A 13,063-nucleotide genomic window follows, 5' to 3' on the forward strand; every position below is an offset into this window, starting at 1 on the left:
ATGTCTCTTGAAATAAAATTATATCAAAAGTTTTCAGATAACAGATGAAATCTTTATCTGAAGCTTTTCTGGACCACCCCGAAATGTTCCAGGAGATTAAAGTAATAGTCATAACATTATGCAGAGAAGAAGAACAACAACAATCAGTTAGTCAACAATTAGAAGAAGGAAAAGTCTAGGCCAGGGGTGTCAAAAGATAAGGCCCGTGGGCCGCATCTGGCCGCAGAGCCATTCTGGGCGCCCCCGGGCTTTGGGGGAGTTTGGGGCTGCCCCACCCCCGCTTGGGACGCCCCACTCCCTGCGCTGTCCCGCCACATTCCCCAGTAGGACAGCGCCTGGTTCCAGCAGAGTGGAGCGTCCCCAGCCTCCGAAGGCTGAAGGTGGGGGGGGGCTCCTGCCACGGATCTCTGGCCAGGCCACCCTGGACCAGCCGCACTCCCGTCCCCACCAGCGCAGCAGCCGCTCTCCCTGGAGGCAACTGTAGCTCCCAACAGGCTCAGGGTTGGGAGCTGGAGGAGGCCAGGAGGTCTGCCTGCATGGCTCTGGGTGACACACAGCCCAGCCTTAGGCATGTCTACTCTGAAGTAGGTCCCATTATAGACAATGGGGCTTACTCCCAGGTCAGTGTGAAGCGGATCGCAGCCAAAGGCAGGACTGCAGGGCATCGCACTGCATCGCACAGGGACAGCCTTCCAGGGGGAGCCTCTTCCTCCAGACAGCGGAGGTCATTCGGGCAGGGCCGGGGAGCTCAGGAGCAGAGTCAGGCAGGCCCCTCAGAAGCCGGTCCCGTGCAGTAGAACAAACCACATCCAAACATCTCTAGTCCGTCCCAAGTTCCAGCCAAGAAAAGCAGCGGAGGCGGGGGGGGGGCCTTTCGCGCGCGCGCTGCCCAGGGTGTTGCCCCCACTGCGAGTGGTGCCGCTGCCGGGGGTCCCACTGGCAGTCTAGCACTAGGTGGGGATAAGAACATAACATAAGAACATAAGAACAGCCCCACTGGATCAGGCCATAGGCCCATCTAGTCCAGCTTCCTGTATCTCACAGCGGCCCACCAAATGCCCCAGGGAGCACACCAGATAACAAGAGACCTCATCCTGGTGCCCTCCCCTACATCTGGCATTCTGACTTAACCCATTCCTAAAATCAGGAGGTTGCGCATACACATCATGGCTTGTAACCCATAATGGATTTTTCCTCCAGAAACTCGTCCAATCCCCTTTTAAAGGCGTCTAGGCTAGACGCCAGCACCACATCCTGAGGCAAGGAGTTCCACAGACCGACCACGCGCTGAGTAAAGAAATATTTTCTTTTGTCTGTCCTAACCCGCCCAACACTCAATTTTAGTGGATGTCCCCTGGTTCTGGTATTATGTGAGAGTGTAAAGAGCATCTCCCTATCCACTCTGTCCATCCCCTGCATAATTTTGTATGTCTCAATCATGTCCCCCCTCAAGCGTCTCTTTTCTAGGCTGAAGAGGCCCAAACGCCGTAGCCTTTCCTCATAAGGAAGGTGCTGCAGCCCAGTAATCATCTTAGTCGCTCTCTTTTGCACCTTTTCCATTTCCACTATGTCTTTTTTGAGATGCGGCGACCAGAACTGGACACAATACTCCAGGTGTGGCCTTACCATCGATTTGTACAACGGCATTATAATACTAACCGTTTTGTTCTCAATACCCTTCCTAATGATCCCAAGCATAGAATTGGACTTCTTCACTGCCGCCGCACATTGGGTCGACACTTTCATCGACCTGTCCACCACCACCCCAAGATCTCTCTCCTGATCTGTCACAGACAGCTCAGAACCCATCAGCCTATATCTAAAGTTTTGATTTTTTGCCCCAATGTGCATGACTTTACACTTACTGACATTGAAGCGCATCTGCCATTTTGCTGCCCATTCTGCCAGTCTGGAGAGATCCTTCTGGAGCTCCTCACAATCACTTCTGGTCTTTACCACTCGGAAAAGTTTGGTGTCGTCTGCAAACTTAGCCACTTCACTTCCTCGGTCAGGAGGGGCCGTTCGGGCAGCGGTATCTGCCTGAGGTCTTCTGCCGTGAAGATAGATGCAAAGAACTCATTTAATTTCTCTGCCATCTCTAAGTCTCCTTTTATCTCCCCTTTCCCTCCCTCACCATCCAGAGGGCCAACCGCTTCTCTGGCGGGTTTCCTGCTTCTAACATATTTGAAGAAGCTTTTATTATTCCCCTTAATGTTGCTGGCCATGCGTTCCTCATAATCTCGTTTGGCCTCCAGTATCACCTTCTTACATTTCTTTTGCCACAGTTTATGTTCCTTTTTATTCTCCTCATTAGGGCAAGACTTCCATTGACGGAAGGAAGCTTCCTTGCCCTTCACAGCCTCTCTAACTTGGCTGGTTAGCCATGCGGGCACTCTCCTGGATTTAGTGGAACCCTTCTTTCTTTGCGGTATACACCTCTGCTGGGCCTCTATTACTGTTGTTTTAAGCAGCCTCCATGCACTCTGGAGAGATTGGACTCTTTTTACCCTCCCTTTCAACCTCCTTCTAACCAGCCTCCTCATTTGAGGGAAGTCTGCCCGTCGGAAGTCAAGGGTTTTTGTTAGAGATTTGCCTGGTATTCTTCCCCCGACGTGCACGTCAAAACGGATCACAGCATGATCACTGTTCCCCAATGGCTCAGTAACGTTTACATCTCTAACCAGGTCCTGCATACCGCACAATATTAAATCCAGAGTCACCTGTCCTCTGGTGGGCTCCGTGACTAGCTGCTCTAAGCCACAGTCATTTAGCACGTCAAGAAATCCGGTTTCCTTATCGTGACCAGAACACAAATTGACCCAGTCAATATGAGGATAATTGAAGTCCCCCATGATTACAACCCTGTCCTTCCTTGTCACCTCCCTGATCTGTTTCCTCATTTCAAGGTCCCCATCAGATTTCTGGTCTGGAGGACGATAGCACGCCCCCAGTATTACATTGCTGCACAAGCCTGGTAATTTAACCCACAGAGATTCTACGGTGGAGTCGGACCCACCCTCAATCTCTACTTTGCTGGATTCTATCCCTTCCTTAACATAAACGGCCACCCCACCTCCATCTAATATAAGCTACCATTCAAATTAATGAGACACATCCTGCAATTATCAGCTGCAAACAAGGGGGTGGCCCTTCAGGCCTCTTTCCGTGCCGCTGCTCTTTCGCTCTTTTGAAGGGATTCAGAATTTTAAATATTGACACAAGTTTATCTGAGCCTCAGGAATGAAGTAAGAATGAAAAACTGGAATGAATGAATAAATAACTGCCCCACCAAAATCTGAACTTGTGCCTTGTCCCAGAAATAGGGCAAGATCCCCTTGGGCGAGCTGGCTTCCCAGCACCAGAGCTGGTCCAGGGTTATTTTATTTCACATGTCAGTGAATGTACCCATCACATGGGTTTCATCTGACTGTGAAGTGTCCACATCCACCCAAAAGCCTTCGGATTGAGCTGATTAAGGAAGCGGACAAGCAAAGAGTGTGAGCAACACAGAGGACCTCATTCAGATACATTTTCCTAGAGGTCACTGGAACTATTTCCTCATTGTTTTCCTCTCAGTACACCTAGGCCACCATCCACAAGGTACTTGGGCTGAAAGTTTTGGGCTGAAACAGATCACATCCCCAGGAGCATGAAACCTGCTCCCCATCTTAGGGCCCAATCCTATCCAACTTTCCAGAACTGGCGCAGCTGCAATGCAGCCCCAAGGTAAGAGAACAAATGTTCCTATACCTTGATAGGGCCTCTGTAACTGCCTCCCTCCCAAAGGATGCAGTGCAAGCCCCACTGGTGTGGCTGCACTGGCCCTGGAAAATTGGTTAGGATTGGGCCCTTAGCTACTCTATTTTTAAAAGATGCTTTTCTCCAAACCACCCATTTCACATTCAGAATCTCATCACTGTGGCTGGGAATGGCCACTAAACGGAAACCTTCTCACTTCTTGTGAACCTGAGGCCTGAATCATTCAGCATTTCAGGTCTGGTGGGTATTTCAATTGGTTGATGGGAAAGGAAAATCCCAAACATGACATATATAATAATAATAATATACAGTATTTATATACCGCCTTTCTTGGTCTTTATTCAAGACTTTATTCAAGGCGGTTTACACAGGCAGGCTTATTAAATCCACGCAGGGATTTTTACAAATTGAAAGAAGGTTCTCTCTTTCAAGAACCACCACATTCAAGCTGTTACACTCCGATCTGGTTTAACATTCTGGCCTCCATCCTCCCACGCTCCGAGCAGATGGAACAGCTCAGCTGCAGCTTGTCAGCTGCTTCAAGGTCGCACGGTGCCGGTGGCCTCGAACTGGCGACCTTGTGGATGTTAATCTTCAGGCAAATGGAGGCTCTACCCTCTAGACCAGACCTTCTGCCCATCAGTAACTGACTTGAGACCAAGTGCTTCCCAGTGAGTCTGTCTCTCAGGCAAGTCTGTGCCATGGACTGAAACTGGTTGAAAAGGCTTGCCTCTCCCCTGGAGAAACTTGGGAGCTGTGGCTCTGAGAAGGGAACAAAGGATCTCTGTGCTCTCCCCAAAGTAGAATTCCTTTGATTTGGGGGGAGGGGCTGGCAGCTGATACTGCATAAAACCATAGAAGCTTGTATCGCATACATGTCTTTGGACAGCACCCATAGATCAGCAACTCCAGCAGACACCCAGAATTCTAGTATAGATTTCAGCACAAGGATGGACAGGCCATGTGCTCCTGTATAAGGCTAGAGGAAGCCCAGTTGGCTTGTTATCTAAACATCCATGGACAGCACCAAGATCCCATCTCCTCCGTCTCCACTCCCCACCCCCCCATGCCTGGGATTTTTGATAAGACCTCAAAGGACAGAGGAAAGAAGGGCCCAGAATGAAATGTAAAAGTTTGCAGCCCCGTATATAGGGAAAGAGAATACGTAGGGTGTAGGGGCAAGAGCTAGGAAAATCCCCATTAGTGGTGGGAGAGATTAAGAGATTAAGAAGGCTACAGAAGCTTCATCTCAACCTGACTCTGGTTCTCTGAGGTTCCATCAACATCTATGTTTACGATTTTGATGGACTTCTGGCTAAAGACTGTGTAAGGTCCCAAGACGCAAAGACCACATCTCTGATACAGTGTGCAGGAGCTGGCTGGCTGGCTGGCTGATGAACATGGGCTGAAAACCCTTAGGTCAGGCCCTGCAAAGGGAACTTGTAGGCCACCATCTTTGCTGTTATCAGCTTCAGTCTGGAAGCAGCAGGTAGTCTGCGCTTCTTGCCACAAGGTAGGCAGGAGGATCCATTCACTGTCACTGAGAGGGGGTAGTCACCTGCTCCAGCGCATGTCAGCACATGTCAGTGACTCAGCAGAGGTGGGCAGCAGAAGGGAGTGAGCAGCCTCTCAACTCTTGATGCTACATATCCTTGACCCTCATGTGTGGATGTCCACCCAGGCTCCTCAGCATCATCAGATCTTTCCACAAGGACATGAAGGGCACTGTTGTCTTCGATGGCTCCACATCAGACCCTTTTCACATCCGAAGCGGAGTGAAGCAGGGCTGTGTTCTTGCACCAACCTTGTTTGGGATTTTCTTCGCTGTCCTGCTGAAGCAGGCCTTTGGAACTGCAACAGAAGGCATCTATCTCCAGACCAGATCAGACGGAAAGCTCTTCAACCTCTCCAGACTCAGAGCAAAATCCAAAGTCCAGCTGAAATGTCTGCGTGACTTCCTCTTTGCCGACGATGCAGCTGTCACTACCCACTCTGCCAAAGATCTCCAGCAGCTCATGGATCGTTTTAGCAAGGCCTGCCAAGATTTTGGACTGACAATCAGCCTGAAGAAAACACAGGTCATGGTTCAGGATGTGGACTCACCTCCCTGCATTACAATCTCTGAGCATGAACTGGAGGTTGTCCATGACTTTGTGTACCTTGGCTCAACGATCTCCGACACTCATTCTCTCGATACCGAGCTAAACAAGCACATCGGTAAAGCAGCTACCACGTTTTCCAGACTCACAAAGAGAGTCTGGTCCAACAAGAAGCTGACGGAACATACCAAGATCCAGGTCTACAGAGCTTGCGTCCTGAGTACACTTCTGTACTGCAGCGAGTCATGGACTCTTCGCTCACAACAGGAGAGGAAACTGAGCGCTTTCCACATGCGCTGCCTCCGACGCATCCTCGGCATCACCTGGCAGAACAAAGTTCCAAACAACACAGTCCTGGAACATGCTGGAATCCCTAGCATGTATTCACTGCTGAAACAGAGACGCCTGCGTTGGCTTGGTCATGTCGTGAGAATGGATGATGGCCGGATCCCAAAGGATCTCCTCTATGGAGAACTCGTGCAAGGAAAGCGCCCTACAGGTAGACCACAGCTGCGATACAAGGACATCTGCAAGAGGGATCTGAAGGCCTTAGGGATGGACCTCAACAAGTGGGAAACCCTGGCCTCTGAGCGGCCCGCTTGGAGGCAGGCTGTGCAGCATGGCCTTTCCCAGTTTGAAGAGACACTTTGCCAACAGTCTGAGGCTAAGAGGCAAAGAAGGAAGGCCCATAGCCAGGGAGACAGACCAGGGACAGACTGCACTTGCTCCCGGTGTGGAAGGGATTGTCACTCCCGGATTGGCCTTTTCAGCCACACTAGACGCTGTTCCAGAACCACCTTTCAGAGCGCGATACCATAGTCTTTCGAGACTGAAGGTTGCCAATACAAATACATGTGTGCAACTGAGCATTCAAAGGAGAAGCCGTGCAAGATCAGTGCTCCCTCACATTTCTCATGAGTTCAACATCGCTGAAAAGCTGGAAGGCAATCTCCTCATATGGACTGGACACCCCGCACTCAAACAAGCAGCCAAACAGCAGCGATTTCTCCTCCTCGCACACAGCCAGGTCTGAGTAGCCACTGGGCCCCTTATGGATCACCCAGGGAGCCTTCCAGGGGCCCTGATCCAGTGGGGAAGTGTTCAGGTAGATGCCCAGATCTTCGCGCTTGTGTCTGCTTGTGGGGTGGGAGAAAATCAGCCACGACTTGGAGTCTTTGTGGGGGAGGGAAGAGGGCTGGGTGCCCAGCAGATGAGTACGTTCACGGGTGTCTTCCTTTCCAGTGAACTCCTGTATTGGGGAGAAACTCACCACACTGCCCTGGCAGCCATGTGGCGACTCATACAACTCCCTACAGCGGAAGGGCTGCTTAAATTGAACTCCACAGTCCTTGCTGAAGGCACAAACCCTGCAGTGGTCCCAACCCGAGTTACCCAAGTTACGGGCATTGAGATACAACACGCAGCTGTCATCCTGATGGGTCAGCTCAGCAACCTGGCACTCTGTTGTCTGAAAGCTCTCAAGCAGGTGGCCCCGGGACCAGTTCTGCCCGTCATCATCACTGAAGAAAGTGAAGCAACTGGCCTTAGTGCAGCTGGGAGAAAAGCAATGGAAGCAGCGCCTGCGGGTGTAGAAGGCATACGCAGGAATCACCAGGCGCCCGGAATGCAACTGCAGCCCATGGCCCGGCCCGACAGCAAATGTGGCCCAGTTTCGCAAGTCAGCCCCCATCAGCTCCTCAGTGAGGTCCAGGGCCTGGCTCCAGGTGCGCCCAGCATCTTGGCTGCAGACGTAGCAGAGCCTGACAGCGTTTCTGCCCAGCGTTTCTTTCTGGTGGCAGTTTGTGATGTGGTCCAGCACACAGATGAAGAACAGGAAGATGGTGCCACTCTTCTCCTGGTAGACTGGGCAGGGGTTCATGGTGCGGTGTTTTGGCAGCATGGCAGACATCAAAGCCTCCTGAGGCCCCCACTACAGCAAGGCAGAGGAGAATGTGCTCAAATAAGGGGCGTTTTTAACAAATGCAGCAAAGAGCAGAACTATCTCCTGCCCTCCCCTTACCTCAACGGTCATGCCTTTCTTCAGCCCTCGTCTCATCACCAGGAACTTGGCGTCTTCATCCTTAACAGACGAGCGCTCCTCCGCAAACGCCAAGAATGTGGACTCAAGGGGCAGGTAGAGCAGGGCTGGGATGCGGTAGACGCAGCCCCCTCCTTTTCCCTGGCAGAAAAGAGCCACCTTCCCAGAGCCAACGTCAGCTCCAGCCATATTTGCTGGAAGTTCAGAAATATTCTGAGAATGAGAAAAAGGAGATCAGGAGAATCCGAGCAGTCAGGGGTGGCACTCAACTAGCTGGAGCGCTTTCCCAGCCGCCTGATGGGCATGTCCAGAATTATCACTCTGGCAAAGGAGATGCCAAAGCAAAGTTTCCATGTTCCCCATCTGCAGACACTGGGTAGGGGGTCTCTCAGCTCTTGCCAGTGTCTTTCTGGTAGTCCAAGTGGCTGAGAGGGGCTGGGGTGAGCCTACCATGAACTGCACAGTCCAGGCTGGGGGGGGGGGTCCCCTGACATGTGCCCCACCAGATCTCCACAAGGCTGCCCACCATTCTCAGCAGCTGCTTTCAACACTGGGTGAACATCCGGAGGTGTGTTCGCTCCACTGGCATGCTCAGCTTCAGTCTGGGGTGTGTGCTTTGGCACATGGCAGTGTCACGTGGGGCATCAGTGGCATGGCTAGACGGGCTGCAAAGCACAAAGTGTTGCAGGCACAAAGTGTTGCAGGCGGCACCCCCTAGCTATGCCACCGGGGGTGGAAGGCTGGGAATCTCACTGCCCTGCAGAAGGCGGCAGGAGTTGGGAAGGAGGCACAGGGGGCTGCTGGGCCCTGCAATGGGGAAGATGGTAGGGGCAGGCCTGCTGCTGGGTGCCTTCTTCTGCAGAGCCTGATCCTAGGCATGTCTACTCAGAAGTAAGCCCCATCGAAGTCAATGGGTCTTACTCCCAGGAAAGTGTCCATAGGATTGCAGCCTAAGGCTCCCATCCTATCCACACTTACCTGGGAGTAAGTCGCGTTGGCTGTAACGGGACTTACTTCTGAGTAGACACGCATGGGATTGTACTGTAAGTCAGGGCCCGGCCCGGCCCATCATCCCTCACCGGACAGACCCGGGGCGGCTCTGCGTGCAGGATCGGTCCCTCCGGTCGGTGTGCGATGCTCTGGCTGGCTGCCAGAGCTCCGGGGCGGGAGGAAGGCGCCCGGCCCCCCGCCTGAGCCCCCCGTCCACCCCGCGCCCCTCCCGGCCCGCTCGCACCTCCAAGTCCCGCCTTGGCAGGAGAGGGCCAGCCACTGAGAGCCCGATCCTGGGCACGTCTGCGCAGAAGTGGGTGCCCGGAGAGGCCGCGGGGCTTCCTCCCAGGCACGCGTGGATGGGGCTGAGCCGAGCCGAGCCGAGCCTGCGGTCCCGAACACTTTCCTGGGAGGAAGCCCCGCTGGACACAGGGAGCTGCTTCGAGTCACGCCGGGGATTGCGCCGTGGAGGCGTTAACTGCAGCGTCAGCGCTCCGGCACTGCGGGCGGGGCGTGTTCTTGTCCCAGCAGGTCTCGGGTAGAGACACACCTGGGGCTGGGCAGTACCTTGCGGTGGCGTAGCTGGAGGGGGGCGTTTCCAGCGGGGGGAGCAAAATGGAGCCGTGCGGGGCAATGGCTCCGAAGGGAGGGGCCGCTTGCCCACCCCGCTGAGCCTCCTTGCCAACTGAGCGCCCCGCCCCCTCCAGCGACGCCACCGGTGCCTTGTCGGTGTAGCAAGGAAGGGGGCTGCTGGCCGCTCCCATCTCCTTGGCTGTCCCCAGCAGCCCTGCTTGCTAGGTGGGGCGGCGTATTTCCAGGTGGGGGGCTTGGGATGCATGGAAGGAAAAGCAGCAGGGCTGTTCGGGAGGCATTTGAGAAGCATTTGGGGGTGGGGTGGGGGAAGGACAGCATTTCTCAGTTTCTCCCCCCCCTCCCACTTCTCATGGGACACATCTTGGAAGTATGCCAGGGGAATTGAGAACTACTGCCTCCCTGGGGCAGGGGATCTAAGCATCCCTGCTGCATCTGGCATTTACTTGCTGAATGGAGCCTCTGAAATCCTGTACTGTGATTTGTCTGTCTCCCTGGACTCAGGGCCCAGTCCTACCCAACTTTCCAGCACCAGTGCAGCCGCACTGTAGCACCAAGGGAACAAATGTTCCCACACCTTGAGGAGGCCTCTGTGACTGCCTCTCCACCACAGGATGCAGTGCATACCCCATTGGTACAGGTGCACCGGCACTGGAAAATTGGATAGGATTGGGCCCTTACTTGTTCTCCACTGGCCCAGCACTCCCTGCTCCATCTTGCTTTGTTTTTGTTTAATGTTTTCACTGTTCAATGTTAAAATTAATGTTTTTAATGCTTCTCAGACTGTTGGCCAAATGTCTCTTCAAACTGGGAAAGGCCATGCTGCACAGCCTGCCTCCAAGCGGGACGCTCAGAGGCCAGGGTTTCCCACCTGTTGAGGTCCACTCCTAAGGCCTTCAGATCCCTCTTGCAAATGTCCTTGTATCGAAGCTGTGGTCTACCTGTAGGGCGCTTTCCTTGCACGAGTTGAGGCAAAGAGGCAAAGAAGGAAGGCCCATAGCCAGGGAAACAGACCAGGGACAGACTGCACTTGCTCCCAGTGTGGAAGGGATTGTCACTCCTGAATCAGCCTTTTCAGCCACACTAGATGCTGTGCCAGAACCACCTTTCAGAGCAGGATACCAGAGTCTTTAGAGACTGAAGGTTGCCAAGGTTAGGTCAAGGTTAATGCTTCTCACCTGACATAATACTTTGTACTTTATTACAGAGTGTTGTAAGCTGCCTTAGGCACTTGCTTCACATAGGAAATGTGGGATCTAAATTTCTCAAATCAGTACCTGGTAACTGGTCGTCACCAATTTCTTCCAGGTTGGGAGGCCTGATGCGATACAAACAACACCAGTAAGAGACTCAGGGTGGACTTGAGCAAGCCAAAATCAAATGCTGCAGCTCTGCCTGGTGAGCTGAGCTTCCTATTGCTGCTTGTTGCACTGCATTGCTGGTCTTGCTGCCAGGTGGCAGGGGTCTGGGGGTCCCACAAGTATGACCTGACACCCCCTTAAGTACCACCAGTACACCACTGGTTGAGAAACACTGAACTGGGACAAAACCAAAACAAATCACTCATTGCCCCACTGTGGGGGTGCACTAGAGCCTGAGTCTGGGTGTTTTGGGGGAAGTAAAGCACAATCACTGTGGTTTGATTGAAGTGCAACAAGGGGGGAGGCCTCATTTAAAAAAAAAAAAACATGTCCCCTATACAGAGTATAGCTATGGGGGTCAAAATGCGAAGTGTTGCATGCCACCTCACAGCTCTTCCTGCCAGGGCTGGCTCCAAGATGGAGGAACAACTTGCATGGCATGGCGAGGTGCCGGGCTACACTTAGCATTTTGACCCCCCTCTAGCTATACTATTGCCTCCTTGTAAAACAAACAAACAAAAAAAAACCAGGCCTCCCTCTCACAAAGGAGCACATGGGGGGAGTAAGAACATAAGAAAAGCCCATGTGATCCAGCTTCCTGTATCTCACAGTGACCCTCCCATGAGGAAGAGGGGTATCACCCACAGAGGAGCTCCTTGCAGGAGAGGTTAACCCTTGCATGACCTTCTTGTTGGCATCCTTTAGTCTCGGAAGACTATGGTGTCACGCTCTGAATAGTGGTTCTGGAACAGAGTGTCCTCTCCAGTGCGCGAAGCCTGGGTAAAGTAGGTATGGAGGATAGGCTGTTACCCATGCAGCAAATCCCCCCTCTCCATGTCGCTGAAATGGTCCAATGGAAAGGCAGAGGCCAATACGGTTGGTTCCAGCGGCGTCACAGGAGTTGCCAGAACGTGACTGTGTTCAGCCACGAACTGCCTCAGGGACTCCGGCTCCAGATTTTGCCTCGAGGTTGACTCCTGAAGCCTTTTCCATAACTGCATGACCACAGCCCTCTTTTGCAGGAGAGGTTAACCCTTGCATGTCCACGGGGGAGGCGAGCTGCTAGCCAAAGGCGATGCACAGGCAAGCCCAGTGGCAAGGAGGCAGCCTAGGGTGTGGCAGGTCCTGCACCACGGCTGTCCTCAATGCGGTGGCGTAGCCGGAGGGGGGCGGAGCACCCAAGCCTGACGGGAGCCTCAGCGTGGGGGGCAAGCGGCCCATCCCTTCGGAGCCATTCCCGGCGGGGGGGGGCGGCAAAATGGAGCCGTATGGGCTGACATGCAGATAAAAGAACATCAGAAGAGCCCCACTGGATCAGGCCAAAGCCCATCTAGTCCAGCTTCCTGTATCTCACAGTGGCCCACCAAACGCCCCAGGGAGCACACCAGATAACAAGAGACCTGCATCCTGGTGCCCTCCCCTGCATCTGACAATCCGAGGCAGCCTGCCTCTAAAACCAAGAGCTTGCACATACCTACTATGACTTGTAACCCGTAATAGACTTTTCCTCCAGAAATTTGTCCAATCCCCTCTTAAAGGCATCCAGGCCAGATGCCATTACTACTTCTTGTGGCAAAGAGTTCCACAGACTAATTACACTCTGGGTAAAGAAATATTTTCTTCTGTCTGCCCTAACTCTCCCAACACTCAACTTTTGTTGCGTGCTCATCGAATTACTGGGGAGTTATTCCAGAGGCTCTGTATTGTCGCGCAAATGCTGTGACCGGGTAGATGCACAGGGTGTATGTGGGTGCTATCATGAGCCATCCTGGCATACAACCACAGGCAGACAGCGCCACAGGAAGAGGAAAACCCAAATGCAATTCCGTGCTGCTCTGGGCCATGTCTTTCCTCTCCTCCTTAAAAAAAAAGTGGCTGAAACTGGGACAGTTCTGGCAGTAATTGTGGTGAGGTGATGATGTCATCATAATTACTTCCAGATCAGGGGTGGGAGGGTGGCAAAGCAAAAGCCCCAGGACCGCAATTGTTCTGGACTTTTCTCTTACAGTCCCACATTTCCCCAGCACCCAGTGGTACAGCAGTGCTGAAATGGCCGCAGCTGTATCCTGTGGGGCCAGGGAAGCTACTGGAGGTCTCCTCAGGGTCAGGGAACATCCGTTCCTTTGCCCCATGTTGAGCATGGCTAGTCCTGATGGGTCTACTTCGATCTGGCACAGAACCAAGGAGACCTGTCTTGGGCTCTGCGGCACCAGAGGAGGGGGATA

At 53.0% G+C, this 13,063-nt stretch overlaps 1 protein-coding gene across 2 annotated transcripts; it reads right to left on the reverse strand.

The window, feature by feature from the left end:
- Window positions 1-6,750: 6,750 nt before the first annotated feature.
- On the reverse strand, window positions 6,751-9,518 carry LOC136644801 (sialidase-3-like). Of its 2 annotated transcripts, none has more exons than XM_066620955.1 (3): window positions 9,454-9,518; window positions 7,879-8,109; window positions 6,751-7,788 (listed from the first exon to the last, which is right to left on the reverse strand). In XM_066620955.1, exons 2-3 carry the CDS (start codon window positions 8,083-8,085, stop codon window positions 6,751-6,753), a joined length of 1,245 nt encoding a protein of 414 aa, XP_066477052.1. In that variant the 5' UTR covers window positions 8,086-8,109; window positions 9,454-9,518. The 2 variants fall into 2 exon arrangements, with proteins under 2 accessions (XP_066477052.1, XP_066477053.1); XM_066620956.1 differs by lacking the exon at window positions 9,454-9,518 and adding an exon at window positions 9,131-9,317.
- Window positions 9,519-13,063: the final 3,545 nt, after the last annotated feature.

This window comes from Tiliqua scincoides, chromosome 3 (genome assembly GCF_035046505.1).
Source record: "Tiliqua scincoides isolate rTilSci1 chromosome 3, rTilSci1.hap2, whole genome shotgun sequence".
NCBI lineage: Eukaryota > Metazoa > Chordata > Lepidosauria > Squamata > Scincidae > Tiliqua > Tiliqua scincoides.